The 25,959-nt window shown below is 50.7% G+C and overlaps 1 protein-coding gene, 37 non-coding genes and 1 pseudogene across 38 annotated transcripts in view; all 39 read left to right on the top strand.

The window, feature by feature from the left end:
- lrrc40 (leucine rich repeat containing 40) overlaps positions 1 to 5,847 on the top strand; it is a 14,172-nt gene extending 8,325 nt beyond the window's left edge. The window contains exons 11-15 of the mRNA XM_068593270.1: positions 1,252 to 1,359; positions 3,616 to 3,726; positions 4,216 to 4,293; positions 5,228 to 5,413; positions 5,662 to 5,847. Of these exons, the coding sequence (XP_068449371.1) occupies positions 1,252 to 1,359; positions 3,616 to 3,726; positions 4,216 to 4,293; positions 5,228 to 5,413; positions 5,662 to 5,767 (589 nt within the window). The 3' untranslated portion in view covers positions 5,768 to 5,847. The remainder of the gene's footprint in view (positions 1 to 1,251; positions 1,360 to 3,615; positions 3,727 to 4,215; positions 4,294 to 5,227; positions 5,414 to 5,661) is intronic.
- A 683-nt stretch (positions 5,848 to 6,530) lies between these two features.
- Positions 6,531 to 6,649, top strand: LOC137795732 (5S ribosomal RNA). The gene has a single exon (XR_011078469.1). It is a non-coding gene; the product is annotated as a 5S ribosomal RNA (ribosomal RNA).
- A 345-nt stretch (positions 6,650 to 6,994) lies between these two features.
- LOC137795730 (5S ribosomal RNA) lies at positions 6,995 to 7,113 on the top strand. The gene has a single exon (XR_011078468.1). It is a non-coding gene; the product is annotated as a 5S ribosomal RNA (ribosomal RNA).
- A 354-nt stretch (positions 7,114 to 7,467) lies between these two features.
- On the top strand, positions 7,468 to 7,586 carry LOC137795729 (5S ribosomal RNA). Its single transcript, XR_011078467.1, has one exon. It is a non-coding gene; the product is annotated as a 5S ribosomal RNA (ribosomal RNA).
- A 345-nt stretch (positions 7,587 to 7,931) lies between these two features.
- On the top strand, positions 7,932 to 8,050 carry LOC137795728 (5S ribosomal RNA). Its single transcript, XR_011078466.1, has one exon. It is a non-coding gene; the product is annotated as a 5S ribosomal RNA (ribosomal RNA).
- A 353-nt stretch (positions 8,051 to 8,403) lies between these two features.
- On the top strand, positions 8,404 to 8,522 carry LOC137795727 (5S ribosomal RNA). Its single transcript, XR_011078465.1, has one exon. It is a non-coding gene; the product is annotated as a 5S ribosomal RNA (ribosomal RNA).
- Positions 8,523 to 8,874: 352 nt separating this feature from the next.
- On the top strand, positions 8,875 to 8,993 carry LOC137795726 (5S ribosomal RNA). Its single transcript, XR_011078464.1, has one exon. It is a non-coding gene; the product is annotated as a 5S ribosomal RNA (ribosomal RNA).
- Positions 8,994 to 9,576: 583 nt separating this feature from the next.
- On the top strand, positions 9,577 to 9,695 carry LOC137795725 (5S ribosomal RNA). The gene has a single exon (XR_011078463.1). It is a non-coding gene; the product is annotated as a 5S ribosomal RNA (ribosomal RNA).
- A 353-nt stretch (positions 9,696 to 10,048) lies between these two features.
- On the top strand, positions 10,049 to 10,167 carry LOC137795724 (5S ribosomal RNA). Its single transcript, XR_011078462.1, has one exon. It is a non-coding gene; the product is annotated as a 5S ribosomal RNA (ribosomal RNA).
- A 354-nt stretch (positions 10,168 to 10,521) lies between these two features.
- On the top strand, positions 10,522 to 10,640 carry LOC137795723 (5S ribosomal RNA). The gene has a single exon (XR_011078461.1). It is a non-coding gene; the product is annotated as a 5S ribosomal RNA (ribosomal RNA).
- Positions 10,641 to 10,985: 345 nt separating this feature from the next.
- Positions 10,986 to 11,104, top strand: LOC137795721 (5S ribosomal RNA). Its single transcript, XR_011078459.1, has one exon. It is a non-coding gene; the product is annotated as a 5S ribosomal RNA (ribosomal RNA).
- A 583-nt stretch (positions 11,105 to 11,687) lies between these two features.
- On the top strand, positions 11,688 to 11,806 carry LOC137795720 (5S ribosomal RNA). Its single transcript, XR_011078458.1, has one exon. It is a non-coding gene; the product is annotated as a 5S ribosomal RNA (ribosomal RNA).
- Positions 11,807 to 12,159: 353 nt separating this feature from the next.
- LOC137795719 (5S ribosomal RNA) lies at positions 12,160 to 12,278 on the top strand. The gene has a single exon (XR_011078457.1). It is a non-coding gene; the product is annotated as a 5S ribosomal RNA (ribosomal RNA).
- A 354-nt stretch (positions 12,279 to 12,632) lies between these two features.
- Positions 12,633 to 12,751, top strand: LOC137795718 (5S ribosomal RNA). Its single transcript, XR_011078456.1, has one exon. It is a non-coding gene; the product is annotated as a 5S ribosomal RNA (ribosomal RNA).
- A 345-nt stretch (positions 12,752 to 13,096) lies between these two features.
- LOC137795717 (5S ribosomal RNA) lies at positions 13,097 to 13,215 on the top strand. The gene has a single exon (XR_011078455.1). It is a non-coding gene; the product is annotated as a 5S ribosomal RNA (ribosomal RNA).
- Positions 13,216 to 13,798: 583 nt separating this feature from the next.
- LOC137795716 (5S ribosomal RNA) lies at positions 13,799 to 13,917 on the top strand. The gene has a single exon (XR_011078454.1). It is a non-coding gene; the product is annotated as a 5S ribosomal RNA (ribosomal RNA).
- Positions 13,918 to 14,270: 353 nt separating this feature from the next.
- LOC137795714 (5S ribosomal RNA) lies at positions 14,271 to 14,389 on the top strand. Its single transcript, XR_011078453.1, has one exon. It is a non-coding gene; the product is annotated as a 5S ribosomal RNA (ribosomal RNA).
- A 354-nt stretch (positions 14,390 to 14,743) lies between these two features.
- Positions 14,744 to 14,862, top strand: LOC137795713 (5S ribosomal RNA). Its single transcript, XR_011078452.1, has one exon. It is a non-coding gene; the product is annotated as a 5S ribosomal RNA (ribosomal RNA).
- A 353-nt stretch (positions 14,863 to 15,215) lies between these two features.
- On the top strand, positions 15,216 to 15,334 carry LOC137795712 (5S ribosomal RNA). The gene has a single exon (XR_011078451.1). It is a non-coding gene; the product is annotated as a 5S ribosomal RNA (ribosomal RNA).
- Positions 15,335 to 15,688: 354 nt separating this feature from the next.
- Positions 15,689 to 15,807, top strand: LOC137795711 (5S ribosomal RNA). The gene has a single exon (XR_011078450.1). It is a non-coding gene; the product is annotated as a 5S ribosomal RNA (ribosomal RNA).
- Positions 15,808 to 16,161: 354 nt separating this feature from the next.
- On the top strand, positions 16,162 to 16,280 carry LOC137795709 (5S ribosomal RNA). Its single transcript, XR_011078448.1, has one exon. It is a non-coding gene; the product is annotated as a 5S ribosomal RNA (ribosomal RNA).
- Positions 16,281 to 16,625: 345 nt separating this feature from the next.
- LOC137795708 (5S ribosomal RNA) lies at positions 16,626 to 16,744 on the top strand. The gene has a single exon (XR_011078447.1). It is a non-coding gene; the product is annotated as a 5S ribosomal RNA (ribosomal RNA).
- A 353-nt stretch (positions 16,745 to 17,097) lies between these two features.
- LOC137795707 (5S ribosomal RNA) lies at positions 17,098 to 17,216 on the top strand. The gene has a single exon (XR_011078446.1). It is a non-coding gene; the product is annotated as a 5S ribosomal RNA (ribosomal RNA).
- Positions 17,217 to 17,570: 354 nt separating this feature from the next.
- LOC137795749 (5S ribosomal RNA) lies at positions 17,571 to 17,689 on the top strand. The gene has a single exon (XR_011078485.1). It is a non-coding gene; the product is annotated as a 5S ribosomal RNA (ribosomal RNA).
- A 345-nt stretch (positions 17,690 to 18,034) lies between these two features.
- Positions 18,035 to 18,153, top strand: LOC137795775 (5S ribosomal RNA). Its single transcript, XR_011078510.1, has one exon. It is a non-coding gene; the product is annotated as a 5S ribosomal RNA (ribosomal RNA).
- Positions 18,154 to 18,507: 354 nt separating this feature from the next.
- On the top strand, positions 18,508 to 18,626 carry LOC137795706 (5S ribosomal RNA). The gene has a single exon (XR_011078445.1). It is a non-coding gene; the product is annotated as a 5S ribosomal RNA (ribosomal RNA).
- Positions 18,627 to 18,971: 345 nt separating this feature from the next.
- On the top strand, positions 18,972 to 19,090 carry LOC137795705 (5S ribosomal RNA). The gene has a single exon (XR_011078444.1). It is a non-coding gene; the product is annotated as a 5S ribosomal RNA (ribosomal RNA).
- A 583-nt stretch (positions 19,091 to 19,673) lies between these two features.
- On the top strand, positions 19,674 to 19,792 carry LOC137795704 (5S ribosomal RNA). Its single transcript, XR_011078443.1, has one exon. It is a non-coding gene; the product is annotated as a 5S ribosomal RNA (ribosomal RNA).
- A 354-nt stretch (positions 19,793 to 20,146) lies between these two features.
- LOC137795750 (5S ribosomal RNA) lies at positions 20,147 to 20,265 on the top strand. Its single transcript, XR_011078486.1, has one exon. It is a non-coding gene; the product is annotated as a 5S ribosomal RNA (ribosomal RNA).
- A 583-nt stretch (positions 20,266 to 20,848) lies between these two features.
- LOC137795778 (5S ribosomal RNA) lies at positions 20,849 to 20,967 on the top strand (annotated as a pseudogene).
- Positions 20,968 to 21,313: 346 nt separating this feature from the next.
- On the top strand, positions 21,314 to 21,432 carry LOC137795760 (5S ribosomal RNA). The gene has a single exon (XR_011078496.1). It is a non-coding gene; the product is annotated as a 5S ribosomal RNA (ribosomal RNA).
- Positions 21,433 to 21,777: 345 nt separating this feature from the next.
- LOC137795774 (5S ribosomal RNA) lies at positions 21,778 to 21,896 on the top strand. Its single transcript, XR_011078509.1, has one exon. It is a non-coding gene; the product is annotated as a 5S ribosomal RNA (ribosomal RNA).
- Positions 21,897 to 22,242: 346 nt separating this feature from the next.
- On the top strand, positions 22,243 to 22,361 carry LOC137795703 (5S ribosomal RNA). The gene has a single exon (XR_011078442.1). It is a non-coding gene; the product is annotated as a 5S ribosomal RNA (ribosomal RNA).
- Positions 22,362 to 22,944: 583 nt separating this feature from the next.
- On the top strand, positions 22,945 to 23,063 carry LOC137795702 (5S ribosomal RNA). The gene has a single exon (XR_011078441.1). It is a non-coding gene; the product is annotated as a 5S ribosomal RNA (ribosomal RNA).
- Positions 23,064 to 23,417: 354 nt separating this feature from the next.
- On the top strand, positions 23,418 to 23,536 carry LOC137795701 (5S ribosomal RNA). The gene has a single exon (XR_011078440.1). It is a non-coding gene; the product is annotated as a 5S ribosomal RNA (ribosomal RNA).
- Positions 23,537 to 23,881: 345 nt separating this feature from the next.
- On the top strand, positions 23,882 to 24,000 carry LOC137795700 (5S ribosomal RNA). Its single transcript, XR_011078439.1, has one exon. It is a non-coding gene; the product is annotated as a 5S ribosomal RNA (ribosomal RNA).
- Positions 24,001 to 24,354: 354 nt separating this feature from the next.
- LOC137795697 (5S ribosomal RNA) lies at positions 24,355 to 24,473 on the top strand. The gene has a single exon (XR_011078437.1). It is a non-coding gene; the product is annotated as a 5S ribosomal RNA (ribosomal RNA).
- Positions 24,474 to 24,818: 345 nt separating this feature from the next.
- Positions 24,819 to 24,937, top strand: LOC137795733 (5S ribosomal RNA). The gene has a single exon (XR_011078470.1). It is a non-coding gene; the product is annotated as a 5S ribosomal RNA (ribosomal RNA).
- Positions 24,938 to 25,520: 583 nt separating this feature from the next.
- On the top strand, positions 25,521 to 25,639 carry LOC137795696 (5S ribosomal RNA). Its single transcript, XR_011078436.1, has one exon. It is a non-coding gene; the product is annotated as a 5S ribosomal RNA (ribosomal RNA).
- Positions 25,640 to 25,959: the final 320 nt, after the last annotated feature.

Below are 25,959 nucleotides of genomic sequence, written 5' to 3'. Positions count from 1 at the left end.
CAAAACCAAAATTAAGACCATCTACAATCAACTGACCACTTCCCTCCAACCCTGCATCTGCAAATCCCCCACTAACCGAACAATTACTCTCCCACTTCTCCCTAATCGCCCTCTTAGATCTAAACAAATCACTATCTGGCATGAAGACTCCAACCTGCGACCTGTACCCGTCCCTTCCACTTTAGTCATGGCCTGTCTCCCAGCCCTTCACCCTACCTCACCACACTCTATTAGGCCCCTCCTCTCTCCCCACACCCCATTAGGCAGTGTTCATATGGTCATAAAAAAACCTGGAAAAGTCATGGAATTTTAAAATGCTTGTTTAAAAACCTGGAAAAGTCATGGAAAAAAATATAATCCAACAAGTCATGGAAATTTGTAATATTCATATGTTCATGTCGTTCATTTATGCTGAGTTTGAAATTGAATATGCTTTTAAAAGAAAGATATAAGCAGGCATATGCTCTGCCGTCTGCTTCCCTGAGCTACTGTTACTGTAGCAACATAAGCTAGGTTGGTGAGCGGTTGGGGTAATTCACTATGCCAGGGAAGCATAGTTTTAACAATGCTTGGCTAAATATGGAGAAATACGCGTCATGTGTTACAACCGACAAAGACCCGGGACGAGCCAAATATAGGTTGTGTGGAATAATCCGTCGACATTTCAAACATGGGGGAGGCGGCATTAACGAGCCATGCTAAAGGGAGCCCTATTACCGGCCATTTCGCCACAGCGGCTAGGGCAACTGCTACGCCGAGCGTGCTGCTTGCTTCGGCTAACAAGCAGGCGCCGATAACTGATGGCGCTGTAATAAACAATTTTCTTCTTACTCCGGAGGTAATTTGGGCACTGAAGGTTGCCAATTCACATTTTTCTTTTAAATCATCCGAAGATGCCGGTCAGTACTTTCTTCGGATGTTCCCCGGCACAATTTGCTTGTGGCGAAAGCAAATGCTCATATCTCTGCTCGTTCGGGCTCACTTCAAGAGTCTATATATACCAAGATTTCCCTAAATGTTTGGTCATGGAAATTTGGTTTAAAGTTATGGAAAAGTCATGGAAATCCGTTGGTCAAAATGTGTAAGAACCCTGATTAGGCCACCACACTCCATTAGGCCCCTTCTCCCTCACCACATCATTCTCTTAAATGTGTGACTAATGTGTGTTCAATATTTTAAAAGCACAAGACAAATAAAATGTATTATTTCAGCAATGATACTTGATACTAATCTTTGTGTGTTTGTGTTCAGTGAGAAGCAGGCAGGATGTATTCCAGATGAGTTGTTTGATGCTGCAGCAGATCAAAGTGTTACCACTGTTAACTTCAGCAAGAACCAGCTGACCGCCATACCATCCAGGTGTGTACAGACACACACACACAGAAGTGGTGCTAACGTCAAACTTAAAGATTGCATCGCACAGAGATGACCATCGATACTAATTAAGTCTCTGACCCCATGCGGCCATTCACTTGAATGGGGTTTTGTCGCGAAGAGAGCAACAAAAAACACTCATCTTTGTGCCCATAGTACATACTTTTTTAAATGTCAAGAGCAGAAATTATGAAATATCTCACTCTTAGTCACCTAAATCCCTTGAGCTCCAGTGTTTAGAGGAGGCACAGACCTTTCTCCCTTTGTAACTTTTAAACCAGTGGTTCTCAACTGGTCCTGATCCAGGACCCACCATCACCCTTAATGACAAGCCGCGACCCAAATCGAGAAACATTCTGGACTTCTCAAATGTATGTAATGAAAAGATGGTGCAGTTTGAACCTGAGATAATATGGAGACAGTAGTGTTGCATGATGGGTGTGTGATTTTGTGTGTGTGTATGGGGTGTTGAAGGCACATATCAAAACAATAAGATAAGGAACAGAACCTAAACTAACTCTCCCGGCCCTGGTGCATAATAGTCACATGGGAATAAAAAACAATGGCCGCGTTTCCCAGATTCGTTAAGACACTCTTAAGCGCTAAGAGCGTCTTATGAGTGCTTTAAGAGCGCTGTGAAAGAACAACGCGTTTCCCAGAGTCGTTCTTAGCTTAAGACGCTCTTTCACTAAGAACGAAATGTAAGATCGGTCTGACCCACTCTTAACAGCCTTCTTAGCGACAAACGCTCACTGCAGCCGCGTCAGGGAAAGTTATATCTGATATTTAAAGAAATACTAAAACCATGCGTAATGAGGAATGTGCGCTCACAGCTACAGGACACTGATGCAAGAAAAATAATAGCATAAAAAAAAAAATAACGATATAAAAATAAAGAATTTCCCCTGGGTTCCTGTAGCCACATACATAACATGAATCAGCATTACTATCACTCATTGCGTCCATCTGTGCGTCTAAGCCTCTTACTCTTGACACATATCAAGAGGCTACGTGATAACTTTGTCCCAAGAATGAAACTTGAATGTACGTTTCAAGTCTGCCGGAGTGCCGGTGTTCTGGATTAAAATCACGGCAGAATGTCCTAAAAAAACTCTGAAAACCTGCGAGCAATATACAAACCATGAGTGTGAATACAGATCGCGATCAGTAGTGTTGCATGCTGGGTGTGGAAACCATGACCCCTTTACGAAAATACAGTGCACGGCAATACAGTGCACTAACATCTGTAGTGCACTCCGTCGCTGATAAGTGCTGTATCAAATGGAACACTGCAAATCTGTTCACGGCACCTGCAAAATTAAACCGGGAGTGACGTACACAAATCTGCTTGCGATACCTGCGAAACTAAAACTGACGAAATGAACGTACTTCTTGCCCTCTTTTTGTTCCTTGTTTACCCCTTTCTCCAACCCATGTGGAAACTGAGACACCTCCACAATCGCGGCAAGAGCCTCTGCCTTCTGGCTGAACTCGAGATGGTATGTAAATTAAAAGCTGGCGAAAGTGCTCCTCCTCTTTTGCTACGTAGCCAAGATGGCGCCCATTTAGGGCGAGTAGTGTTCATTGTTACACTGCATTTTTTTTACCGTTTGCAGTGCGCCATCCGGGTACATTCAGTGCACTGAATTCTGCTGGTTTTGTCAGTGTGGCGCCTTAAGCACTGAAAGTCAATGCTCAAAGTGCTCAAGTGTCCGGTAGTAGACACAGCCCATAACTGTGAATACAGATCGCGAGAAGTAGTATACAAGTCAGTCAGTGAGTTCTAGACTTTAGCTTTAAGAGTAAATTGAACGTGATCTGTGAAGAACAGAATGTAGTCAGGGCCGGCAATGTCAGATCATCTGATGGAGGTGGGCTGGCTCCAACCCCGTCGGCCTAACGGGGATTTGGCCGGTATCCTCTATGGCCAGTCCGCCCCTGGTTCGACCCAATCTGGCACATGCTGCTGAAAACATGGAGGGACGAGCCGGAGAAAAAAAATGACGCTGCGCTGCCTCAAAAGGTCCCTTGAAAATTATATCACAGAATGAAAAAAAGAAATTAATTCTAATTCTAAAGGCCCATAACCCATTAAAAACGAGTCCTACCAGTTGGGAACCACTGTTCGAAAGTACCGATAGCAGAACCGTCATCTTCTGACGTTATCGATACTCTGGGTATTTATTGCTGTCTTATCAGTCCCTAGTGATGACTAATTTGATGTGTGTGCTGTGTTTGCAGACTAGTGGAGCTCTTACCCTCCCTGTCAGATGTCAATCTGGGTTTCAACAGACTCACCTGTTGTTCTCCTGACGTCTGTAAGTTGCTGCAGCTGATGCACATCGACCTCAGGTACAGTCAAGAATGCTTCCACTATATTTACATTGACGCTTATTGTCCAAGGTAACACGGTCCAAAAAATTTTTTTCCAACTGTTGGCAACACAAAGATATTACGTTTGTTATGCTGGAACTATTACTACTGGAGAAGCTGACACTGCAGTCATCATCAGACAGTGTCTTCTGAAATATACTTAACTTTCAGCATGTAAGAATGCAATGAGTCCAGACCTAATGTTCTGGTCTGTTCCTTCTAACGTTACATTGTACAGACCATGCTGCAGAATTATAGTTTGAAGATGTTGACCACTGAGTTGATTAGAAAAGTTAGTGAGATGATCAGTAATTATGCAATCACCACTGTCCTCTCTCTGTAGTGGTTTTGTCCTGTTTAACAAACACTTGTATTTAGAAAAATTCAAATAAAAAGCAAATATTTTAACACTGTAGAATAGGATTTTGTTATGGAACCTTGGTTATGTCTTGCCTCTCCTTCTTTCAGGAATAACCAGCTGAGCGATCTACCATCTGAAATGAAGAACTTAACTAAACTATGTTCCATTGTCCTTAATTACAACAGGTAACTCACTGATTCAGGACTAGTCGGTCTCCAAAAAACTTGTTAAGTGGAACTAAGGTTCATCACAAAACACACGTTAGCTGCTGCTGTTTAATTTATGTTTTAAAGAACACCACCCATGGGTTGTTTAAGGGTGCATTAGCATAATCAACAAGTGTGCGTGCAACAAGGACAAATACTATCTGTTGCAACTTTGTGCTAATAATTGTACTAAACTAATTAATGATTGTTACCATACAGAGGGATAAGACTAGAGATACACTAATACTGGCAGCTGTGGCTCATGGGTTGAGTGGTCGTCCTGAAACCACAAGTATAAGCTCCGTTCAATTCATTTTGTTTTCACAAGTTTTACAAGCTCAAGAAGTGTCCTTGAGCAAGACAGTGAAGCCCCAGTGCTTCACAGCAGCACACTGCTCCTTTATCTCTAATTTGTGTTCACACCAAAACACTTGCTAATATTCGCAATGCTTTTTCACCTGATTTCACTAGATCGACTTTATGTGTTAATTTGCTTTTTCGAAACCATACGCGACAGAAAAGGAGCACAACTTGAGTCATGTTATCCCAAGCACATGCAAATATAGACTTAAAACTTGACTGTTATCAGATGCGAACTGATGCAATGCACCCTGCTTTCAACCTGTGGTCTTTTACTTCATCTGCAGCGCTCTTCCTTGTTGATTACATTTGTGTATGATTATTTAACCTGCACACTGTGTATGGATTGTGCTACATGAATAGAGCCTCCTCTCTCCTCAGGAGCCTCCTCCCTCCTGCAGGAGCCTCCTCTCCTCTCTCCTCAAGAGCCTCTTCTCTCTTTGCACTTGGTCTCCTCTGAGATGGTAGAGCTCAGCGGTGCAGCATTTGCTGAACTAGTTAGAAGTGAAGTGAGTCTCCTTCAGTTTGTCCACTCTGTTTTTACTTGTCACAGGTTCAAGTCCTTCCCTGAAGTCCTTTATCAGATGGTTTCCTTGGAGACGGTGTTACTTGGTAATAACCAAGTAGACAAGGTGGACCCTCATCGTCTGATGGGGTTGGTTCATCTGTCGACACTGGATCTGTCAAACAATGACCTGCTGAACATCCCCCCTGAACTGGGCCTGTGTGGCAGCCTCAGGTATGAAGCCTGTCCACTGCTTCCTCTCTGAGTCACGGGTCAGTATTGTCCCTGATGCTCTGAAGAGTCACACTATGACCATGACATTTATCCCTTTCCCGTCCCTACTCAAAGCACAGTGTGTCTTAATGTGTCGTACTTCATTATGGTTAGGTCTAATTGTGTTTTTAAAATGATCAGTGTTTATTTTGAGTTGAGAAAAAAACAATTTCAAAATGGATAATTGTAAGACCAATATTGTTTCTCAGGTGTCTCAGTTTGGAGGGGAATCCTTTCCGCACACCCAGAGCAGCCGTTGTGGCCAGAGGAACAGACGCAGTGTTGGAGTACCTCCGAAGCCGTATCCCTACGTGATCTCAGACGTTAGCCCGGATAGCTCCATGCTCACAGATCTTTTTTTAATCAATGTTGACATTTAAATGCATTAAAACAAACTGCCTGATTGTTCTTTATCGGATTCAAAATCCGGTTCAAGTTGCATCTGATGTGGATCTGGTTCATCGATGGGTGCGTTAAATGTCATGAATATTTCTGGACAATCAGATTCAAACTGATGCCTAAATGTTTGACTGGAAAAAACACTTAATAAAGTTGTTGAACATTAAAGAGAGTTTGCATAATAGTGTCGTAGCAACAGTTCATTAAAATTGCAGATATGAAATCAAATTAAAAGATGGGACACAATTTATTTATCCAGATAGACGTTGTTATGATGCACAGTCCCGCCCGGTGGCCTGACTGCAACAGAGTGGTGGAGGTATTCCAGCGGTATTCCAGCTCCAGACGTTCCTTCACCAGGCCCCAAGAAGCTGCTTCCAGCTGTCCAGAAAGGACCTACTCGGAAATCTGGCAGTTTCAGAGCCCTGAGCATAGAACCCTGGAACCCCGAGGTTACAGCATAGAACGCTGAAGTCAGAGCATAGAACCCTAGAACCTTGTGGTTAGAGCATAGAAGCCTGAGGTGAGAGCGTCCAACCCCGAGCTTTAAATGGTTGCCAAAATTGATGAAATTCAAGGCCGGAGACGAGGCGCTCTGAATTTCAAAGAGTCCGCTGCGGAGAAGCGGCAGGGCCCTCTACCCCAGTCTTTAAAAGTGCGTCTGGCAGGCTGAGCCTTCGCTTACGGCCATACCACCCTGAACACGCCCGATCTCGTCTGATCTCGGAAGCTAAGCAGGGTCGGGCCTGGTCAGTACTTGGATGGGAGACCGCCTGGGAATACCAGGTGCTGTAAGCTTTTCTTTTTTTGGGGGGGAGGGGAGGCTGATGTATTTTCGGGACATCCGTATTTCTTCACTCGCTGACGGGCTGTTCCGGAGCCCTGAGGTCAGAGCATAGAACCCTGGAACCCCGAGGTTACAGCATAGAACGCTGAAGTCAGAGCATAGAACCCTAGAACCTTGTGGTTAGAGCATAGAAGCCTGAGGTGAGAGCGTCCAACCCCGAGCTTTAAATGGTTGCCAAAATTGATGAAATTCAAGGCCGGAGACGAGGCGCTCTGAATTTCAAAGAGTCCCCTGCGGAGAAGCGGCAGGGCCCTCTACCCCAGTCTTTAAAATTGCGTCTGGCAGGCTGAGCCTTCGCTTACGGCCATACCACCCTGAACACGCCCGATCTCGTCTGATCTCGGAAGCTAAGCAGGGTCGGGCCTGGTCAGTACTTGGATGGGAGACCGCCTGGGAATACCAGGTGCTGTAAGCTTTTCTTTTTTGGGGGGGGAGGGGGGGCTGATGTATTTTCGGGACATCCGTATTTCTTCACTCGCTGACGGGCTGTTCCGGAGCCCTGAGGTCAGAGCATAGAACCCTGGAACCCCGAGGTTACAGCATAGAACGCTGAAGTCAGAACATAGAACCCTAGAACCTTGTGGTTAGAGCCTTGAAGCCTGAGGTGAGAGCATCCAACACCAGAAACCCGGAGCTTTAAATGGTTGCCAAAATTGATGAAATTCAAGGCCGGAGACGAGGCGCTCTGAATTTCAAAGAGTCCCCTGCGGAGAAGCGGCAGGGCCCTCTACCCCAGTCTTTAAAAGTGCGTCTGGCAGGCTGAGCCTTCGCTTACGGCCATACCACCCTGAACACGCCCGATCTCGTCTGATCTCGGAAGCTAAGCAGGGTCGGGCCTGGTCAGTACTTGGATGGGAGACCGCCTGGGAATACCAGGTGCTGTAAGCTTTTCTTTTTTTGGGGGGGAGGGGGGGCTGATGTATTTTCGGGACATCCGTATTTCTTCACTCGCTGACGGGCTGTTCCGGAGCCCTGAGGTCAGAGCATAGAACCCTGGAACCCCGAGGTTACAGCATAGAACGCTGAAGTCAGAGCATAGAACCCTAGAACCTTGTGGTTAGAGCATAGAAGCCTGAGGTGAGAGCGTCCAACCCCGAGCTTTAAATGGTTGCCAAAATTGATGAAATTCAAGGCCGGAGACGAGGCGCTCTGAATTTCAAAGAGTCCCCTGCGGAGAAGCGGCAGGGCCCTCTACCCCAGTCTTTAAAAGTGCGTCTGGCAGGCTGAGCCTTCGCTTACGGCCATACCACCCTGAACACGCCCGATCTCGTCTGATCTCGGAAGCTAAGCAGGGTCGGGCCTGGTCAGTACTTGGATGGGAGACCGCCTGGGAATACCAGGTGCTGTAAGCTTTTCTTTTTTTGGGGGGGAGGGGGGGCTGATGTATTTTCGGGACATCCGTATTTCTTCACTCGCTGACGGGCTGTTCCGGAGCCCTGAGGTCAGAGCATAGACCCTGGAACCCCGAGGTTACAGCATAGAACGCTGAAGTCAGAACATAGAACCCTAGAACCTTGTGGTTAGAGCCTTGAAGCCTGAGGTGAGAGCATCCAACACCAGAAACCCGGAGCTTTAAATGGTTGCCAAAATTGATGAAATTCAAGGCCGGAGACGAGGCGCTCTGAATTTCAAAGAGTCCCCTGCGGAGAAGCGGCAGGGCCCTCTACCCCAGTCTTTAAAAGTGCGTCTGGCAGGCTGAGCCTTCGCTTACGGCCATACCACCCTGAACACGCCCGATCTCGTCTGATCTCGGAAGCTAAGCAGGGTCGGGCCTGGTCAGTACTTGGATGGGAGACCGCCTGGGAATACCAGGTGCTGTAAGCTTTTCTTTTTTGGGGGGAGGGGGGGCTGATGCATTTTCGGGACATCCGTATTTCTTCACTCGCTGACGGGCTGTTCCGGAGCCCTGAGGTCAGAGCATAGAACCCTGGAACCCCGAGGTTACAGCATAGAACGCTGAAGTCAGAACATAGAACCCTAGAACCTTGTGGTTAGAGCCTTGAAGCCTGAGGTGAGAGCATCCAACACCAGAAACCCGGAGCTTTAAATGGTTGCCAAAATTGATGAAATTCAAGGCCGGAGACGAGGCGCTCTGAATTTCAAAGAGTCCCCTGCGGAGAAGCGGCAGGGCCCTCTACCCCAGTCTTTAAAAGTGCGTCTGGCAGGCTGAGCCTTCGCTTACGGCCATACCACCCTGAACACGCCCGATCTCGTCTGATCTCGGAAGCTAAGCAGGGTCGGGCCTGGTCAGTACTTGGATGGGAGACCGCCTGGGAATACCAGGTGCTGTAAGCTTTTCTTCTTTTTTTTACTCTCCTCCTAAAAGTGCAGGGGTTGTGAACAGTGTGTGCTCATTGAAAATGGTTCACCATATATGTTCTTTACAGAAAATTGGCCAAAGCCAATAAGGAGTCAGAGTTTTTGGAAAGATATAAGTCCTACCATTTGTCTTTGGATTGAAAAAAGAAAGAAAAGCGCCCCCACACACCTGCCCAGCACACAAGGTTCATTTGAATGTCTTAATGACTGCTTCCGGGACCTTTTGGGGGGCTGATGTATTTTCGGGACGTCCGTATTTCTTCACTCGCTGACGGGCTGTTCCGGAGCCCTGAGGTCAGAGCATAGAACCCTGGAACCTCGAGGTTACAGCATAGAACGCTGAAGTCAGAACATAGAACCCTAGAACCTTGTGGTTAGAGCGTTGAAGCCTGAGGTGAGAGCATCCAACACCAGAAACCCAGAGCTTTAAATGGTTGCCAAAATTGATGAAATTCAAGGCCGGAGACGAGGCGCTCTGAATTTCAAAGAGTCCCCTGCGGAAAAGCGGCAGGGCCCTCTACCCCAGTCTTTAAAAGTGCGTCTGGCAGGCTGAGCCTTCGCTTACGGCCATACCACCCTGAACACGCCCGATCTCGTCTGATCTCGGAAGCTAAGCAGGGTCGGGCCTGGTCAGTACTTGGATGGGAGACCGCCTGGGAATACCAGGTGCTGTAAGCTTTTCTTTTTTTGGGGGGGAGGGGGGGCTAATGTATTTTCGGGACATCCGTATTTCTTCACTCGCTGACGGGCTGTTCCGGAGCCCTGAGGTCAGAGCATAGACCCTGGAACCCCGAGGTTACAGCATAGAACGCTGAAGTCAGAACATAGAACCCTAGAACCTTGTGGTTAGAGCATAGAAGCCTGAGGTGAGAGCATCCAACACCAGAAACCCGGAGCTTTAAATGGTTGCCAAAATTGATGAAATTCAAGGCCGGAGACGAGGCGCTCTGAATTTCAAAGAGTCCCCTGCGGAGAAGCGGCAGGGCCCTCTACCCCAGTCTTTAAAAGTGCGTCTGGCAGGCTGAGCCTTCGCTTACGGCCATACCACCCTGAACACGCCCGATCTCGTCTGATCTCGGAAGCTAAGCAGGGTCGGGCCTGGTCAGTACTTGGATGGGAGACCGCCTGGGAATACCAGGTGCTGTAAGCTTTTCTTTTTTGGGGGGAGAGGGGGGGCTGATGTATTTTCGGGACATCCGTATTTCTTCACTCGCTGACGGGCTGTTCCGGAGCCCTGAGGTCAGAGCATAGAACCCTGGAACCCCGAGGTTACAGCATAGAACGCTGAAGTCAGAACATAGAACCCTAGAACCTTGTGGTTAGAGCCTTGAAGCCTGAGGTGAGAGCATCCAACACCAGAAACCCGGAGCTTTAAATGGTTGCCAAAATTGATGAAATTCAAGGCCGGAGACGAGGCGCTCTGAATTTCAAAGAGTCCCCTGCGGAGAAGCGGCAGGGCCCTCTACCCCAGTCTTTAAAAGTGCGTCTGGCAGGCTGAGCCTTCGCTTACGGCCATACCACCCTGAACACGCCCGATCTCGTCTGATCTCGGAAGCTAAGCAGGGTCGGGCCTGGTCAGTACTTGGATGGGAGACCGCCTGGGAATACCAGGTGCTGTAAGCTTTTCTTTTTTGGGGGGGGAGGGGGGGCTGATGTATTTTCGGGACATCCGTATTTCTTCACTCGCTGACGGGCTGTTCCGGAGCCCTGAGGTCAGAGCATAGAACCCTGGAACCCCGAGGTTACAGCATAGAACGCTGAAGTCAGAGCATAGAACCCTAGAACCTTGTGGTTAGAGCATAGAAGCCTGAGGTGAGAGCGTCCAACCCCGAGCTTTAAATGGTTGCCAAAATTGATGAAATTCAAGGCCGGAGACGAGGCGCTCTGAATTTCAAAGAGTCCCCTGCGGAGAAGCGGCAGGGCCCTCTACCCCAGTCTTTAAAAGTGCGTCTGGCAGGCTGAGCCTTCGCTTACGGCCATACCACCCTGAACACGCCCGATCTCGTCTGATCTCGGAAGCTAAGCAGGGTCGGGCCTGGTCAGTACTTGGATGGGAGACCGCCTGGGAATACCAGGTGCTGTAAGCTTTTCTTCTTTTTTTTACTCTCCTCCTAAAAGTGCAGGGGTTGTGAACAGTGTGTGCTCATTGAAAATGGTTCACCATATATGTTCTTTACAGAAAATTGGCCAAAGCCAATAAGGAGTCAGAGTTTTTGGAAAGATATAAGTCCTACCATTTGTCTTTGGATTGAAAAAAGAAAGAAAAGCACCCCCACACACCTGCCCAGCACACAAGGTTCATTTGAATGTCTTAATGACTGCTTCCGGGACCTTTTGGGGGGCTGATGTATTTTCGGGACGTCCGTATTTCTTCACTCGCTGACGGGCTGTTCCGGAGCCCTGAGGTCAGAGCATAGAACCCTGGAACCTCGAGGTTACAGCATAGAACGCTGAAGTCAGAACATAGAACCCTAGAACCTTGTGGTTAGAGCGTTGAAGCCTGAGGTGAGAGCATCCAACACCAGAAACCCAGAGCTTTAAATGGTTGCCAAAATTGATGAAATTCAAGGCCGGAGACGAGGCGCTCTGAATTTCAAAGAGTCCCCTGCGGAAAAGCGGCAGGGCCCTCTACCCCAGTCTTTAAAAGTGCGTCTGGCAGGCTGAGCCTTCGCTTACGGCCATACCACCCTGAACACGCCCGATCTCGTCTGATCTCGGAAGCTAAGCAGGGTCGGGCCTGGTCAGTACTTGGATGGGAGACCGCCTGGGAATACCAGGTGCTGTAAGCTTTTCTTTTTTTGGGGGGGAGGGGGGGCTAATGTATTTTCGGGACATCCGTATTTCTTCACTCGCTGACGGGCTGTTCCGGAGCCCTGAGGTCAGAGCATAGACCCTGGAACCCCGAGGTTACAGCATAGAACGCTGAAGTCAGAACATAGAACCCTAGAACCTTGTGGTTAGAGCATAGAAGCCTGAGGTGAGAGCATCCAACACCAGAAACCCGGAGCTTTAAATGGTTGCCAAAATTGATGAAATTCAAGGCCGGAGACGAGGCGCTCTGAATTTCAAAGAGTCCCCTGCGGAGAAGCGGCAGGGCCCTCTACCCCAGTCTTTAAAAGTGCGTCTGGCAGGCTGAGCCTTCGCTTACGGCCATACCACCCTGAACACGCCCGATCTCGTCTGATCTCGGAAGCTAAGCAGGGTCGGGCCTGGTCAGTACTTGGATGGGAGACCGCCTGGGAATACCAGGTGCTGTAAGCTTTTCTTTTTTGGGGGGAGAGGGGGGGCTGATGTATTTTCGGGACATCCGTATTTCTTCACTCGCTGACGGGCTGTTCCGGAGCCCTGAGGTCAGAGCATAGAACCCTGGAACCCCGAGGTTACAGCATAGAACGCTGAAGTCAGAACATAGAACCCTAGAACCTTGTGGTTAGAGCCTTGAAGCCTGAGGTGAGAGCATCCAACACCAGAAACCCGGAGCTTTAAATGGTTGCCAAAATTGATGAAATTCAAGGCCGGAGACGAGGCGCTCTGAATTTCAAAGAGTCCCCTGCGGAGAAGCGGCAGGGCCCTCTACCCCAGTCTTTAAAAGTGCGTCTGGCAGGCTGAGCCTTCGCTTACGGCCATACCACCCTGAACACGCCCGATCTCGTCTGATCTCGGAAGCTAAGCAGGGTCGGGCCTGGTCAGTACTTGGATGGGAGACCGCCTGGGAATACCAGGTGCTGTAAGCTTTTCTTTTTTGGGGGGGGAGGGGGGGCTGATGTATTTTCGGGACATCCGTATTTCTTCACTCGCTGACGGGCTGTTCCGGAGCCCTGAGGTCAGAGCATAGAACCCTGGAACCCCGAGGTTACAGCATAGAACGCTGAAGTCAGAGCATAGAACCCTAGAACCTTGTGGTTAGAGCATAGAAGCCTGAGGTGAGAGCGTCCAACCCCGAGCTTTAAATGGTTGCCAAAATTGATGAAATTCAAGGCCGGAGACGAGGCGCTCTGAATTTCAAAGAGTCCCCTGCGGAGAAGCGGCAGGGCCCTCTACCCCAGTCTTTAAAAGTGCGTCTGGCAGGCTGAGCCTTCGCTTACGGCCATACCACCCTGAACACGCCCGATCTCGTCTGATCTCGGAAGCTAAGCAGGGTCGGGCCTGGTCAGTACTTGGATGGGAGACCGCCTGGGAATACCAGGTGCTGTAAGCTTTTCTTCTTTTTTTTACTCTCCTCCTAAAAGTGCAGGGGTTGTGAACAGTGTGTGCTCATTGAAAATGGTTCACCATATATGTTCTTTACAGAAAATTGGCCAAAGCCAATAAGGAGTCAGAGTTTTTGGAAAGATATAAGTCCTACCATTTGTCTTTGGATTGAAAAAAGAAAGAAAAGCACCCCCACACACCTGCCCAGCACACAAGGTTCATTTGAATGTCTTAATGACTGCTTCCGGGACCTTTTGGGGGGCTGATGTATTTTCGGGACGTCCGTATTTCTTCACTCGCTGACGGGCTGTTCCGGAGCCCTGAGGTCAGAGCATAGAACCCTGGAACCTCGAGGTTACAGCATAGAACGCTGAAGTCAGAACATAGAACCCTAGAACCTTGTGGTTAGAGCGTTGAAGCCTGAGGTGAGAGCATCCAACACCAGAAACCCAGAGCTTTAAATGGTTGCCAAAATTGATGAAATTCAAGGCCGGAGACGAGGCGCTCTGAATTTCAAAGAGTCCCCTGCGGAAAAGCGGCAGGGCCCTCTACCCCAGTCTTTAAAAGTGCGTCTGGCAGGCTGAGCCTTCGCTTACGGCCATACCACCCTGAACACGCCCGATCTCGTCTGATCTCGGAAGCTAAGCAGGGTCGGGCCTGGTCAGTACTTGGATGGGAGACCGCCTGGGAATACCAGGTGCTGTAAGCTTTTCTTTTTTTGGGGGGGAGGGGGGGCTAATGTATTTTCGGGACATCCGTATTTCTTCACTCGCTGACGGGCTGTTCCGGAGCCCTGAGGTCAGAGCATAGACCCTGGAACCCCGAGGTTACAGCATAGAACGCTGAAGTCAGAACATAGAACCCTAGAACCTTGTGGTTAGAGCATAGAAGCCTGAGGTGAGAGCATCCAACACCAGAAACCCGGAGCTTTAAATGGTTGCCAAAATTGATGAAATTCAAGGCCGGAGACGAGGCGCTCTGAATTTCAAAGAGTCCCCTGCGGAGAAGCGGCAGGGCCCTCTACCCCAGTCTTTAAAAGTGCGTCTGGCAGGCTGAGCCTTCGCTTACGGCCATACCACCCTGAACACGCCCGATCTCGTCTGATCTCGGAAGCTAAGCAGGGTCGGGCCTGGTCAGTACTTGGATGGGAGACCGCCTGGGAATACCAGGTGCTGTAAGCTTTTCTTTTTTGGGGGGAGAGGGGGGGCTGATGTATTTTCGGGACATCCGTATTTCTTCACTCGCTGACGGGCTGTTCCGGAGCCCTGAGGTCAGAGCATAGAACCCTGGAACCCCGAGGTTACAGCATAGAACGCTGAAGTCAGAACATAGAACCCTAGAACCTTGTGGTTAGAGCCTTGAAGCCTGAGGTGAGAGCATCCAACACCAGAAACCCGGAGCTTTAAATGGTTGCCAAAATTGATGAAATTCAAGGCCGGAGACGAGGCGCTCTGAATTTCAAAGAGTCCCCTGCGGAGAAGCGGCAGGGCCCTCTACCCCAGTCTTTAAAAGTGCGTCTGGCAGGCTGAGCCTTCGCTTACGGCCATACCACCCTGAACACGCCCGATCTCGTCTGATCTCGGAAGCTAAGCAGGGTCGGGCCTGGTCAGTACTTGGATGGGAGACCGCCTGGGAATACCAGGTGCTGTAAGCTTTTCTTTTTTTGGGGGGGAGGGGGGGCTAATGTATTTTCGGGACATCCGTATTTCTTCACTCGCTGACGGGCTGTTCCGGAGCCCTGAGGTCAGAGCATAGACCCTGGAACCCCGAGGTTACAGCATAGAACGCTGAAGTCAGAACATAGAACCCTAGAACCTTGTGGTTAGAGCATAGAAGCCTGAGGTGAGAGCATCCAACACCAGAAACCCGGAGCTTTAAATGGTTGCCAAAATTGATGAAATTCAAGGCCGGAGACGAGGCGCTCTGAATTTCAAAGAGTCCCCTGCGGAGAAGCGGCAGGGCCCTCTACCCCAGTCTTTAAAAGTGCGTCTGGCAGGCTGAGCCTTCGCTTACGGCCATACCACCCTGAACACGCCCGATCTCGTCTGATCTCGGAAGCTAAGCAGGGTCGGGCCTGGTCAGTACTTGGATGGGAGACCGCCTGGGAATACCAGGTGCTGTAAGCTTTTCTTTTTTGGGGGGAGAGGGGGGGCTGATGTATTTTCGGGACATCCGTATTTCTTCACTCGCTGACGGGCTGTTCCGGAGCCCTGAGGTCAGAGCATAGAACCCTGGAACCCCGAGGTTACAGCATAGAACGCTGAAGTCAGAACATAGAACCCTAGAACCTTGTGGTTAGAGCCTTGAAGCCTGAGGTGAGAGCATCCAACACCAGAAACCCGGAGCTTTAAATGGTTGCCAAAATTGATGAAATTCAAGGCCGGAGACGAGGCGCTCTGAATTTCAAAGAGTCCCCTGCGGAGAAGCGGCAGGGCCCTCTACCCCAGTCTTTAAAAGTGCGTCTGGCAGGCTGAGCCTTCGCTTACGGCCATACCACCCTGAACACGCCCGATCTCGTCTGATCTCGGAAGCTAAGCAGGGTCGGGCCTGGTCAGTACTTGGATGGGAGACCGCCTGGGAATACCAGGTGCTGTAAGCTTTTCTTTTTTGGGGGGAGAGGGGGGGCTGATGTATTTTCGGGACATCCGTATTTCTTCACTCGCTGACGGGCTGTTCCGGAGCCCTGAGGTCAGAGCATAGAACCCTGGAACCCCGAGGTTACAGCATAGAACGCTGAAGTCAGAACATAGAACCCTAGAACCTTGTGGTTAGAGCCTTGAAGCCTGAGGTGAGAGCATCCAACACCAGAAACCCGGAGCTTTAAATGGTTGCCAAAATTGATGAAATTCAAGGCCGGAGACGAGGCGCTCTGAATTTCAAAGAGTCCCCTGCGGAGAAGCGGCAGGGCCCTCTACCCCAGTCTTTAAAAGTGCGTCTGGCAGGCTGAGCCTTCGCTTACGGCCATACCACCCTGAACACGCCCGATCTCGTCTGATCTCGGAAGCTAAGCAGGGTCGGGCCTGGTCAGTACTTGGATGGGAGACCGCCTGGGAATACCAGGTGCTGTAAGCTTTTCTTTTTTGGGGGGGTAGGGGGGGCTGATGTATTTTCGGGACATCCGTATTTCTTCACTCGCTGACGGGCTGTTCCGGAGCCCTGAGGTCAGAGCATAGAACCCTGGAACCCCGAGGTTACAGCATAGAACGCTGAAGTCAGAGCATAGAACCCTAGAACCTTGTGGTTAGAGCATAGAAGCCTGAGGTGAGAGCGTCCAACCCCGAGCTTTAAATGGTTGCCAAAATTGATGAAATTCAAGGCCGGAGACGAGGCGCTCTGAATTTCAAAGAGTCCCCTGCGGAGAAGCGGCAGGGCCCTCTACCCCAGTCTTTAAAAGTGCGTCTGGCAGGCTGAGCCTTCGCTTACGGCCATACCACCCTGAACACGCCCGATCTCGTCTGATCTCGGAAGCTAAGCAGGGTCGGGCCTGGTCAGTACTTGGATGGGAGACCGCCTGGGAATACCAGGTGCTGTAAGCTTTTCTTTTTTTGGGGGGGAGGGGGGGCTGATGTATTTTCGGGACATCCGTATTTCTTCACTCGCTGACGGGCTGTTCCGGAGCCCTGAGGTCAGAGCATAGACCCTGGAACCCCGAGGTTACAGCATAGAACGCTGAAGTCAGAACATAGAACCCTAGAACCTTGTGGTTAGAGCCTTGAAGCCTGAGGTGAGAGCATCCAACACCAGAAACCCGGAGCTTTAAATGGTTGCCAAAATTGATGAAATTCAAGGCCGGAGACGAGGCGCTCTGAATTTCAAAGAGTCCCCTGCGGAGAAGCGGCAGGGCCCTCTACCCCAGTCTTTAAAAGTGCGTCTGGCAGGCTGAGCCTTCGCTTACGGCCATACCACCCTGAACACGCCCGATCTCGTCTGATCTCGGAAGCTAAGCAGGGTCGGGCCTGGTCAGTACTTGGATGGGAGACCGCCTGGGAATACCAGGTGCTGTAAGCTTTTCTTTTTTGGGGGGAGAGGGGGGGCTGATGTATTTTCGGGACATCCGTATTTCTTCACTCGCTGACGGGCTGTTCCGGAGCCCTGAGGTCAGAGCATAGAACCCTGGAACCCCGAGGTTACAGCATAGAACGCTGAAGTCAGAACATAGAACCCTAGAACCTTGTGGTTAGAGCCTTGAAGCCTGAGGTGAGAGCATCCAACACCAGAAACCCGGAGCTTTAAATGGTTGCCAAAATTGATGAAATTCAAGGCCGGAGACGAGGCGCTCTGAATTTCAAAGAGTCCCCTGCGGAGAAGCGGCAGGGCCCTCTACCCCAGTCTTTAAAAGTGCGTCTGGCAGGCTGAGCCTTCGCTTACGGCCATACCACCCTGAACACGCCCGATCTCGTCTGATTTCGGAAGCTAAGCAGGGTCGGGCCTGGTCAGTACTTGGATGGGAGACCGCCTGGGAATACCAGGTGCTGTAAGCTTTTCTTTTTTGGGGGGGGAGGGGGGGCTGATGTATTTTCGGGACATCCGTATTTCTTCACTCGCTGACGGGCTGTTCCGGAGCCCTGAGGTCAGAGCATAGAACCCTGGAACCCCGAGGTTACAGCATAGAACGCTGAAGTCAGAGCATAGAACCCTAGAACCTTGTGGTTAGAGCATAGAAGCCTGAGGTGAGAGCGTCCAACCCCGAGCTTTAAATGGTTGCCAAAATTGATGAAATTCAAGGCCGGAGACGAGGCGCTCTGAATTTCAAAGAGTCCCCTGCGGAGAAGCGGCAGGGCCCTCTACCCCAGTCTTTAAAAGTGCGTCTGGCAGGCTGAGCCTTCGCTTACGGCCATACCACCCTGAACAGGCCCGATCTCGTCTGATCTCGGAAGCTAAGCAGGGTCGGGCCTGGTCAGTACTTGGACTGGAGACCGCCTGGGAATACCAGGTGCTGTAAGCTTTTCTTTTTTGGGGGGAGAGGGGGGGCTGATGTATTTTCGGGACATCCGTATTTCTTCACTCGCTGACGGGCTGTTCCGGAGCCCTGAGGTCAGAGCATAGAACCCTGGAACCCCGAGGTTACAGCATAGAACGCTGAAGTCAGAACATAGAACCCTAGAACCTTGTGGTTAGAGCCTTGAAGCCTGAGGTGAGAGCATCCAACACCAGAAACCCGGAGCTTTAAATGGTTGCCAAAATTGATGAAATTCAAGGCCGGAGACGAGGCGCTCTGAATTTCAAAGAGTCCCCTGCGGAGAAGCGGCAGGGCCCTCTACCCCAGTCTTTAAAAGTGCGTCTGGCAGGCTGAGCCTTCGCTTACGGCCATACCACCCTGAACACGCCCGATCTCGTCTGATCTCGGAAGCTAAGCAGGGTCGGGCCTGGTCAGTACTTGGATGGGAGACCGCCTGGGAATACCAGGTGCTGTAAGCTTTTCTTTTTTGGGGGGGGAGGGGGGGCTGATGTATTTTCGGGACATCCGTATTTCTTCACTCGCTGACGGGCTGTTCCGGAGCCCTGAGGTCAGAGCATAGAACCCTGGAACCCCGAGGTTACAGCATAGAACGCTGAAGTCAGAGCATAGAACCCTAGAACCTTGTGGTTAGAGCATAGAAGCCTGAGGTGAGAGCGTCCAACCCCGAGCTTTAAATGGTTGCCAAAATTGATGAAATTCAAGGCAGGAGACGAGGCGCTCTGAATTTCAAAGAGTCCCCTGCGGAGAAGCGGCAGGGCCCTCTACCCCAGTCTTTAAAAGTGCGTCTGGCAGGCTGAGCCTTCGCTTACGGCCATACCACCCTGAACACGCCCGATCTCGTCTGATCTCGGAAGCTAAGCAGGGTCGGGCCTGGTCAGTACTTGGATGGGAGACCGCCTGGGAATACCAGGTGCTGTAAGCTTTTCTTCTTTTTTTTACTCTCCTCCTAAAAGTGCAGGGGTTGTGAACAGTGTGTGCTCATTGAAAATGGTTCACCATATATGTTCTTTACAGAAAATTGGCCAAAGCCAATAAGGAGTCAGAGTTTTTGGAAAGATATAAGTCCTACCATTTGTCTTTGGATTGAAAAAAGAAAGAAAAGCGCCCCCACACACCTGCCCAGCACACAAGGTTCATTTGAATGTCTTAATGACTGCTTCCGGGACCTTTTGGGGGGCTGATGTATTTTCGGGATGTCCGTATTTCTTCACTCGCTGACGGGCTGTTCCGGAGCCCTGAAGTCAGAGCATAGAACCCTGGAACCTCGAGGTTACAGCATAGAACGCTGAAGTCAGAACATAGAACCCTAGAACCTTGTGGTTAGAGCGTTGAAGCCTGAGGTGAGAGCATCCAACACCAGAAACCCGGAGCTTTAAATGGTTGCCAAAATTGATGAAATTCAAGGCCGGAGACGAGGCGCTCTGAATTTCAAAGAGTCCGCTGCGGAGAAGCGGCAGGGCCCTCTACCCCAGTCTTTAAAAGTGCGTCTGGCAGGCTGAGCCTTCGCTTACGGCCATACCACCCTGAACACGCCCGATCTCGTCTGATCTCGGAAGCTAAGCAGGGTCGGGCCTGGTCAGTACTTGGATGGGAGACCGCCTGGGAATACCAGGTGCTGTAAGCTTTTCTTTTTTTGGGGGGGAGGGGGGGCTGATGTATTTTCGGGACATCCGTATTTCTTCACTCGCTGACGGGCTGTTCCGGAGCCCTGAGGTCAGAGCATAGAACCCTGGAACCCCGAGGTTACAGCATAGAACGCTGAAGTCAGAACATAGAACCCTAGAACCTTGTGGTTAGAGCCTTGAAGCCTGAGGTGAGAGCATCCAACACCAGAAACCCGGAGCTTTAAATGGTTGCCAAAATTGATGAAATTCAAGGCCGGAGACGAGGCGCTCTGAATTTCAAAGAGTCCCCTGCGGAGAAGCGGCAGGGCCCTCTACCCCAGTCTTTAAAAGTGCGTCTGGCAGGCTGAGCCTTCGCTTACGGCCATACCACCCTGAACACGCCCGATCTCGTCTGTTCTCGGAAGCTAAGCAGGGTCGGGCCTGGTCAGTACTTGGATGGGAGACCGCCTGGGAATACCAGGTGCTGTAAGCTTTTCTTCTTTTTTTTACTCTCCTCCTAAAAGTGCAGGGGTTGTGAACAGTGTGTGCTCATTGAAAATGGTTCACCATATATGTTCTTTACAGAAAATTGGCCAAAGCCAATAAGGAGTCAGAGTTTTTGGAAAGATATAAGTCCTACCATTTGTCTTTGGATTGAAAAAAGAAAGAAAAGCGCCCCCACACACCTGCCCAGCACACAAGGTTCATTTGAATGTCTTAATGACTGCTTCCGGGACCTTTTGGGGGGCTGATGTATTTTCGGGACGTCCGTATTTCTTCACTCGCTGACGGGCTGTTCCGGAGCCCTGAAGTCAGAGCATAGAATCCTGGAACCTCGAGGTTACAGCATAGAACGCTGAAGTCAGAACATAGAACCCTAGAACCTTGTGGTTAGAGCGTTGAAGCCTGAGGTGAGAGCATCCAACACCAGAAACCCGGAGCTTTAAATGGTTGCCAAAATTGATGAAATTCAAGGCCGGAGACGAGGCGCTCTGAATTTCAAAGAGTCCCCTGCGGAGAAGCGGCAGGGCCCTCTACCCCAGTCTTTAAAAGTGCGTCTGGCAGGCTGAGCCTTCGCTTACGGCCATACCACCCTGAACAGGCCCGATCTCGTCTGATCTCGGAAGCTAAGCACGGTCGGGCCTGGTCAGTACTTGGACTGGAGACCGCCTGGGAATACCAGGTGCTGTAAGCTTTTCTTTTTTTGGGGGGGAGGGGGGGCTGATGTATTTTCGGGACATCCGTATTTCTTCACTCGCTGACGGGCTGTTCCGGAGCCCTGAGGTCAGAGCATAGAACCCTGGAACCCAGAGGTTACAGCATAGAACGCTGAAGTCAGAGCATAGAACCCTAGAACCTTGTGGTTAGAGCATAGAAGCCTGAGGTGAGAGCGTCCAACCCCGAGCTTTAAATGGGTTGCCAAAATTGATGAAATTCAAGGCCGGAGACGAGGCGCTCTGAATTTCAAAGAGTCCGCTGCGGAGAAGCGGCAGGGCCCTCTACCCCAGTCTTTAAAAGTGCGTCTGGCAGGCTGAGCCTTCGCTTACGGCCATACCACCCTGAACCAGCCCGATCTCGTCTGATCTCGGAAGCTAAGCAGGGTCGGGCCTGGTCAGTACTTGGATGGGAGACCGCCTGGGAATACCAGGTGCTGTAAGCTTTTCTTTTTTTGGGGGGGAGGGGAGGCTGATGTATTTTCGGGACATCCGTATTTCTTCACTCGCTGACGGGCTGTTCCGGAGCCCTGAGGTCAGAGCATAGAACCCTGGAACCCCGAGGTTACAGCATAGAACGCTGAAGTCAGAGCATAGAACCCTAGAACCTTGTGGTTAGAGCATAGAAGCCTGAGGTGAGAGCGTCCAACCCCGAGCTTTAAATGGTTGCCAAAATTGATGAAATTCAAGGCCGGAGACGAGGCGCTCTGAATTTCAAAGAGTCCCCTGCGGAGAAGCGGCAGGGCCCTCTACCCCAGTCTTTAAAAGTGCGTCTGGCAGGCTGAGCCTTCGCTTACGGCCATACCACCCTGAACAGGCCCGATCTCGTCTGATCTCGGAAGCTAAGCAGGGTCGGGCCTGGTCAGTACTTGGACTGGAGACCGCCTGGGAATACCAGGTGCTGTAAGCTTTTCTTTTTTTGGGGGGGAGGGGGGGCTGATGTATTTTCGGGACATCCGTATTTCTTCACTCGCTGACGGGCTGTTCCGGAGCCCTGAGGTCAGAGCATAGAACCCTGGAACCCTGAGGTTACAGCATAGAACGCTGAAGTCAGAGCATAGAACCCTAGAACCTTGTGGTTAGAGCATAGAAGCCTGAGGTGAGAGCGTCCAACCCCGAGCTTTAAATGGGTTGCCAAAATTGATGAAATTCAAGGCCGGAGACGAGGCGCTCTGAATTTCAAAGAGTCCGCTGCGGAGAAGCGGCAGGGCCCTCTACCCCAGTCTTTAAAAGTGCGTCTGGCAGGCTGAGCCTTCGCTTACGGCCATACCACCCTGAACACGCCCGATCTCGTCTGATCTCGGAAGCTAAGCAGGGTCGGGCCTGGTCAGTACTTGGATGGGAGACCGCCTGGGAATACCAGGTGCTGTAAGCTTTTCTTCTTTTTTTTACTCTCCTCCTAAAAGTGCAGGGGTTGTGAACAGTGTGTGCTCATTGAAAATGGTTCACCATATATGTTCTTTACAGAAAATTGGCCAAAGCCAATAAGGAGTCAGAGTTTTTGGAAAGATATAAGTCCTACCATTTGTCTTTGGATTGAAAAAAGAAAGAAAAGCGCCCCCACACACCTGCCCAGCACACAAGGTTCATTTGAATGTCTTAATGACTGCTTCCGGGACCTTTTGGGGGGCTGATGTATTTTCGGGACGTCCGTATTTCTTCACTCGCTGACGGGCTGTTCCGGAGCCCTGAAGTCAGAGCATAGAATCCTGGAACCTCGAGGTTACAGCATAGAACGCTGAAGTCAGAACATAGAACCCTAGAACCTTGTGGTTAGAGCCTTGAAGCCTGAGGTGAGAGCATCCAACACCAGAAACCCGGAGCTTTAAATGGTTGCCAAAATTGATGAAATTCAAGGCCGGAGACGAGGCGCTCTGAATTTCAAAGAGTCCCCTGCGGAGAAGCGGCAGGGCCCTCTACCCCAGTCTTTAAAAGTGCGTCTGGCAGGCTGAGCCTTCGCTTACGGCCATACCACCCTGAACACGCCCGATCTCGTCTGATCTCGGAAGCTAAGCAGGGTCGGGCCTGGTCAGTACTTGGATGGGAGACCGCCTGGGAATACCAGGTGCTGTAAGCTTTTCTTTTTTGGGGGGAGAGGGGGGGCTGATGTATTTTCGGGACATCCGTATTTCTTCACTCGCTGACGGGCTGTTCCGGAGCCCTGAGGTCAGAGCATAGAACCCTGGAACCCCGAGGTTACAGCATAGAACGCTGAAGTCAGAACATAGAACCCTAGAACCTTGTGGTTAGAGCCTTGAAGCCTGAGGTGAGAGCATCCAACACCAGAAACCCGGAGCTTTAAATGGTTGCCAAAATTGATGAAATTCAAGGCCGGAGACGAGGCGCTCTGAATTTCAAAGAGTCCCCTGCGGAGAAGCGGCAGGGCCCTCTACCCCAGTCTTTAAAAGTGCGTCTGGCAGGCTGAGCCTTCGCTTACGGCCATACCACCCTGAACACGCCCGATCTCGTCTGATCTCGGAAGCTAAGCAGGGTCGGGCCTGGTCAGTACTTGGATGGGAGACCGCCTGGGAATACCAGGTGCTGTAAGCTTTTCTTTTTTGGGGGGGGAGGGGGGGCTGATGTATTTTCGGGACATCCGTATTTCTTCACTCGCTGACGGGCTGTTCCGGAGCCCTGAGGTCAGAGCATAGAACCCTGGAACCCCGAGGTTACAGCATAGAACGCTGAAGTCAGAGCATAGAACCCTAGAACCTTGTGGTTAGAGCATAGAAGCCTGAGGTGAGAGCGTCCAACCCCGAGCTTTAAATGGTTGCCAAAATTGATGAAATTCAAGGCCGGAGACGAGGCGCTCTGAATTTCAAAGAGTCCCCTGCGGAGAAGCGGCAGGGCCCTCTACCCCAGTCTTTAAAAGTGCGTCTGGCAGGCTGAGCCTTCGCTTACGGCCATACCACCCTGAACACGCCCGATCTCGTCTGATCTCGGAAGCTAAGCAGGGTCGGGCCTGGTCAGTACTTGGATGGGAGACCGCCTGGGAATACCAGGTGCTGTAAGCTTTTCTTTTTTGGGGGGAGAGGGGGGGCTGATGTATTTTCGGGACATCCGTATTTCTTCACTCGCTGACGGGCTGTTCCGGAGCCCTGAGGTCAGAGCATAGAACCCTGGAACCCCGAGGTTACAGCATAGAACGCTGAAGTCAGAACATAGAACCCTAGAACCTTGTGGTTAGAGCCTTGAAGCCTGAGGTGAGAGCATCCAACACCAGAAACCCGGAGCTTTAAATGGTTGCCAAAATTGATGAAATTCAAGGCCGGAGACGAGGCGCTCTGAATTTCAAAGAGTCCCCTGCGGAAAAGCGGCAGGGCCCTCTACCCCAGTCTTTAAAAGTGCGTCTGGCAGGCTGAGCCTTCGCTTACGGCCATACCACCCTGAACACGCCCGATCTCGTCTGATCTCGGAAGCTAAGCAGGGTCGGGCCTGGTCAGTACTTGGATGGGAGACCGCCTGGGAATACCAGGTGCTGTAAGCTTTTCTTTTTTGGGGGGGGAGGGGGGGCTGATGTATTTTCGGGACATCCGTATTTCTTCACTCGCTGACGGGCTGTTCCGGAGCCCTGAGGTCAGAGCATAGAACCCTGGAACCCCGAGGTTACAGCATAGAACGCTGAAGTCAGAGCATAGAACCCTAGAACCTTGTGGTTAGAGCATAGAAGCCTGAGGTGAGAGCGTCCAACCCCGAGCTTTAAATGGTTGCCAAAATTGATGAAATTCAAGGCAGGAGACGAGGCGCTCTGAATTTCAAAGAGTCCCCTGCGGAGAAGCGGCAGGGCCCTCTACCCCAGTCTTTAAAAGTGCGTCTGGCAGGCTGAGCCTTCGCTTACGGCCATACCACCCTGAACACGCCCGATCTCGTCTGATCTCGGAAGCTAAGCAGGGTCGGGCCTGGTCAGTACCTGGATGGGAGACCGCCTGGGAATACCAGGTGCTGTAAGCTTTTCTTCTTTTTTTTACTCTCCTCCTAAAAGTGCAGGGGTTGTGAACAGTGTGTGCTCATTGAAAATGGTTCACCATATATGTTCTTTACAGAAAATTGGCCAAAGCCAATAAGGAGTCAGAGTTTTTGGAAAGATATAAGTCCTACCATTTGTCTTTGGATTGAAAAAAGAAAGAAAAGCGCCCCCACACACCTGCCCAGCACACAAGGTTCATTTGAATGTCTTAATGACTGCTTCCGGGACCTTTTGGGGGGCTGATGTATTTTCGGGATGTCCGTATTTCTTCACTCGCTGACGGGCTGTTCCGGAGCCCTGAGGTCAGAGCATAGAACCCTGGAACCCCGAGGTTACAGCATAGAACGCTGAAGTCAGAACATAGAACCCTAGAACCTTGTGGTTAGAGCCTTGAAGCCTGAGGTGAGAGCATCCAACACCAGAAACCCGGAGCTTTAAATGGTTGCCAAAATTGATGAAATTCAAGGCCGGAGACGAGGCGCTCTGAATTTCAAAGAGTCCCCTGCGGAAAAGCGGCAGGGCCCTCTACCCCAGTCTTTAAAAGTGCGTCTGGCAGGCTGAGCCTTCGCTTACGGCCATACCACCCTGAACACGCCCGATCTCGTCTGATCTCGGAAGCTAAGCAGGGTCGGGCCTGGTCAGTACTTGGATGGGAGACCGCCTGGGAATACCAGGTGCTGTAAGCTTTTCTTTTTTGGGGGGGGAGGGGGGGCTGATGTATTTTCGGGACATCCGTATTTCTTCACTCGCTGACGGGCTGTTCCGGAGCCCTGAGGTCAGAGCATAGAACCCTGGAACCCCGAGGTTACAGCATAGAACGCTGAAGTCAGAGCATAGAACCCTAGAACCTTGTGGTTAGAGCATAGAAGCCTGAGGTGAGAGCGTCCAACCCCGAGCTTTAAATGGTTGCCAAAATTGATGAAATTCAAGGCCGGAGACGAGGCGCTCTGAATTTCAAAGAGTCCCCTGCGGAGAAGCGGCAGGGCCCTCTACCCCAGTCTTTAAA

The sequence above is a fragment of the Clinocottus analis genome, unplaced genomic scaffold (genome assembly GCF_023055335.1).
Source record: "Clinocottus analis isolate CAN_PGR_092001 unplaced genomic scaffold, fCliAna1.0.p SCAF_29, whole genome shotgun sequence".
Lineage (NCBI taxonomy): Eukaryota > Metazoa > Chordata > Actinopteri > Perciformes > Cottidae > Clinocottus > Clinocottus analis.
Note: the sequence above shows the minus strand (reverse complement) of the source record. Positions and strands in the feature narration are given on the sequence as shown.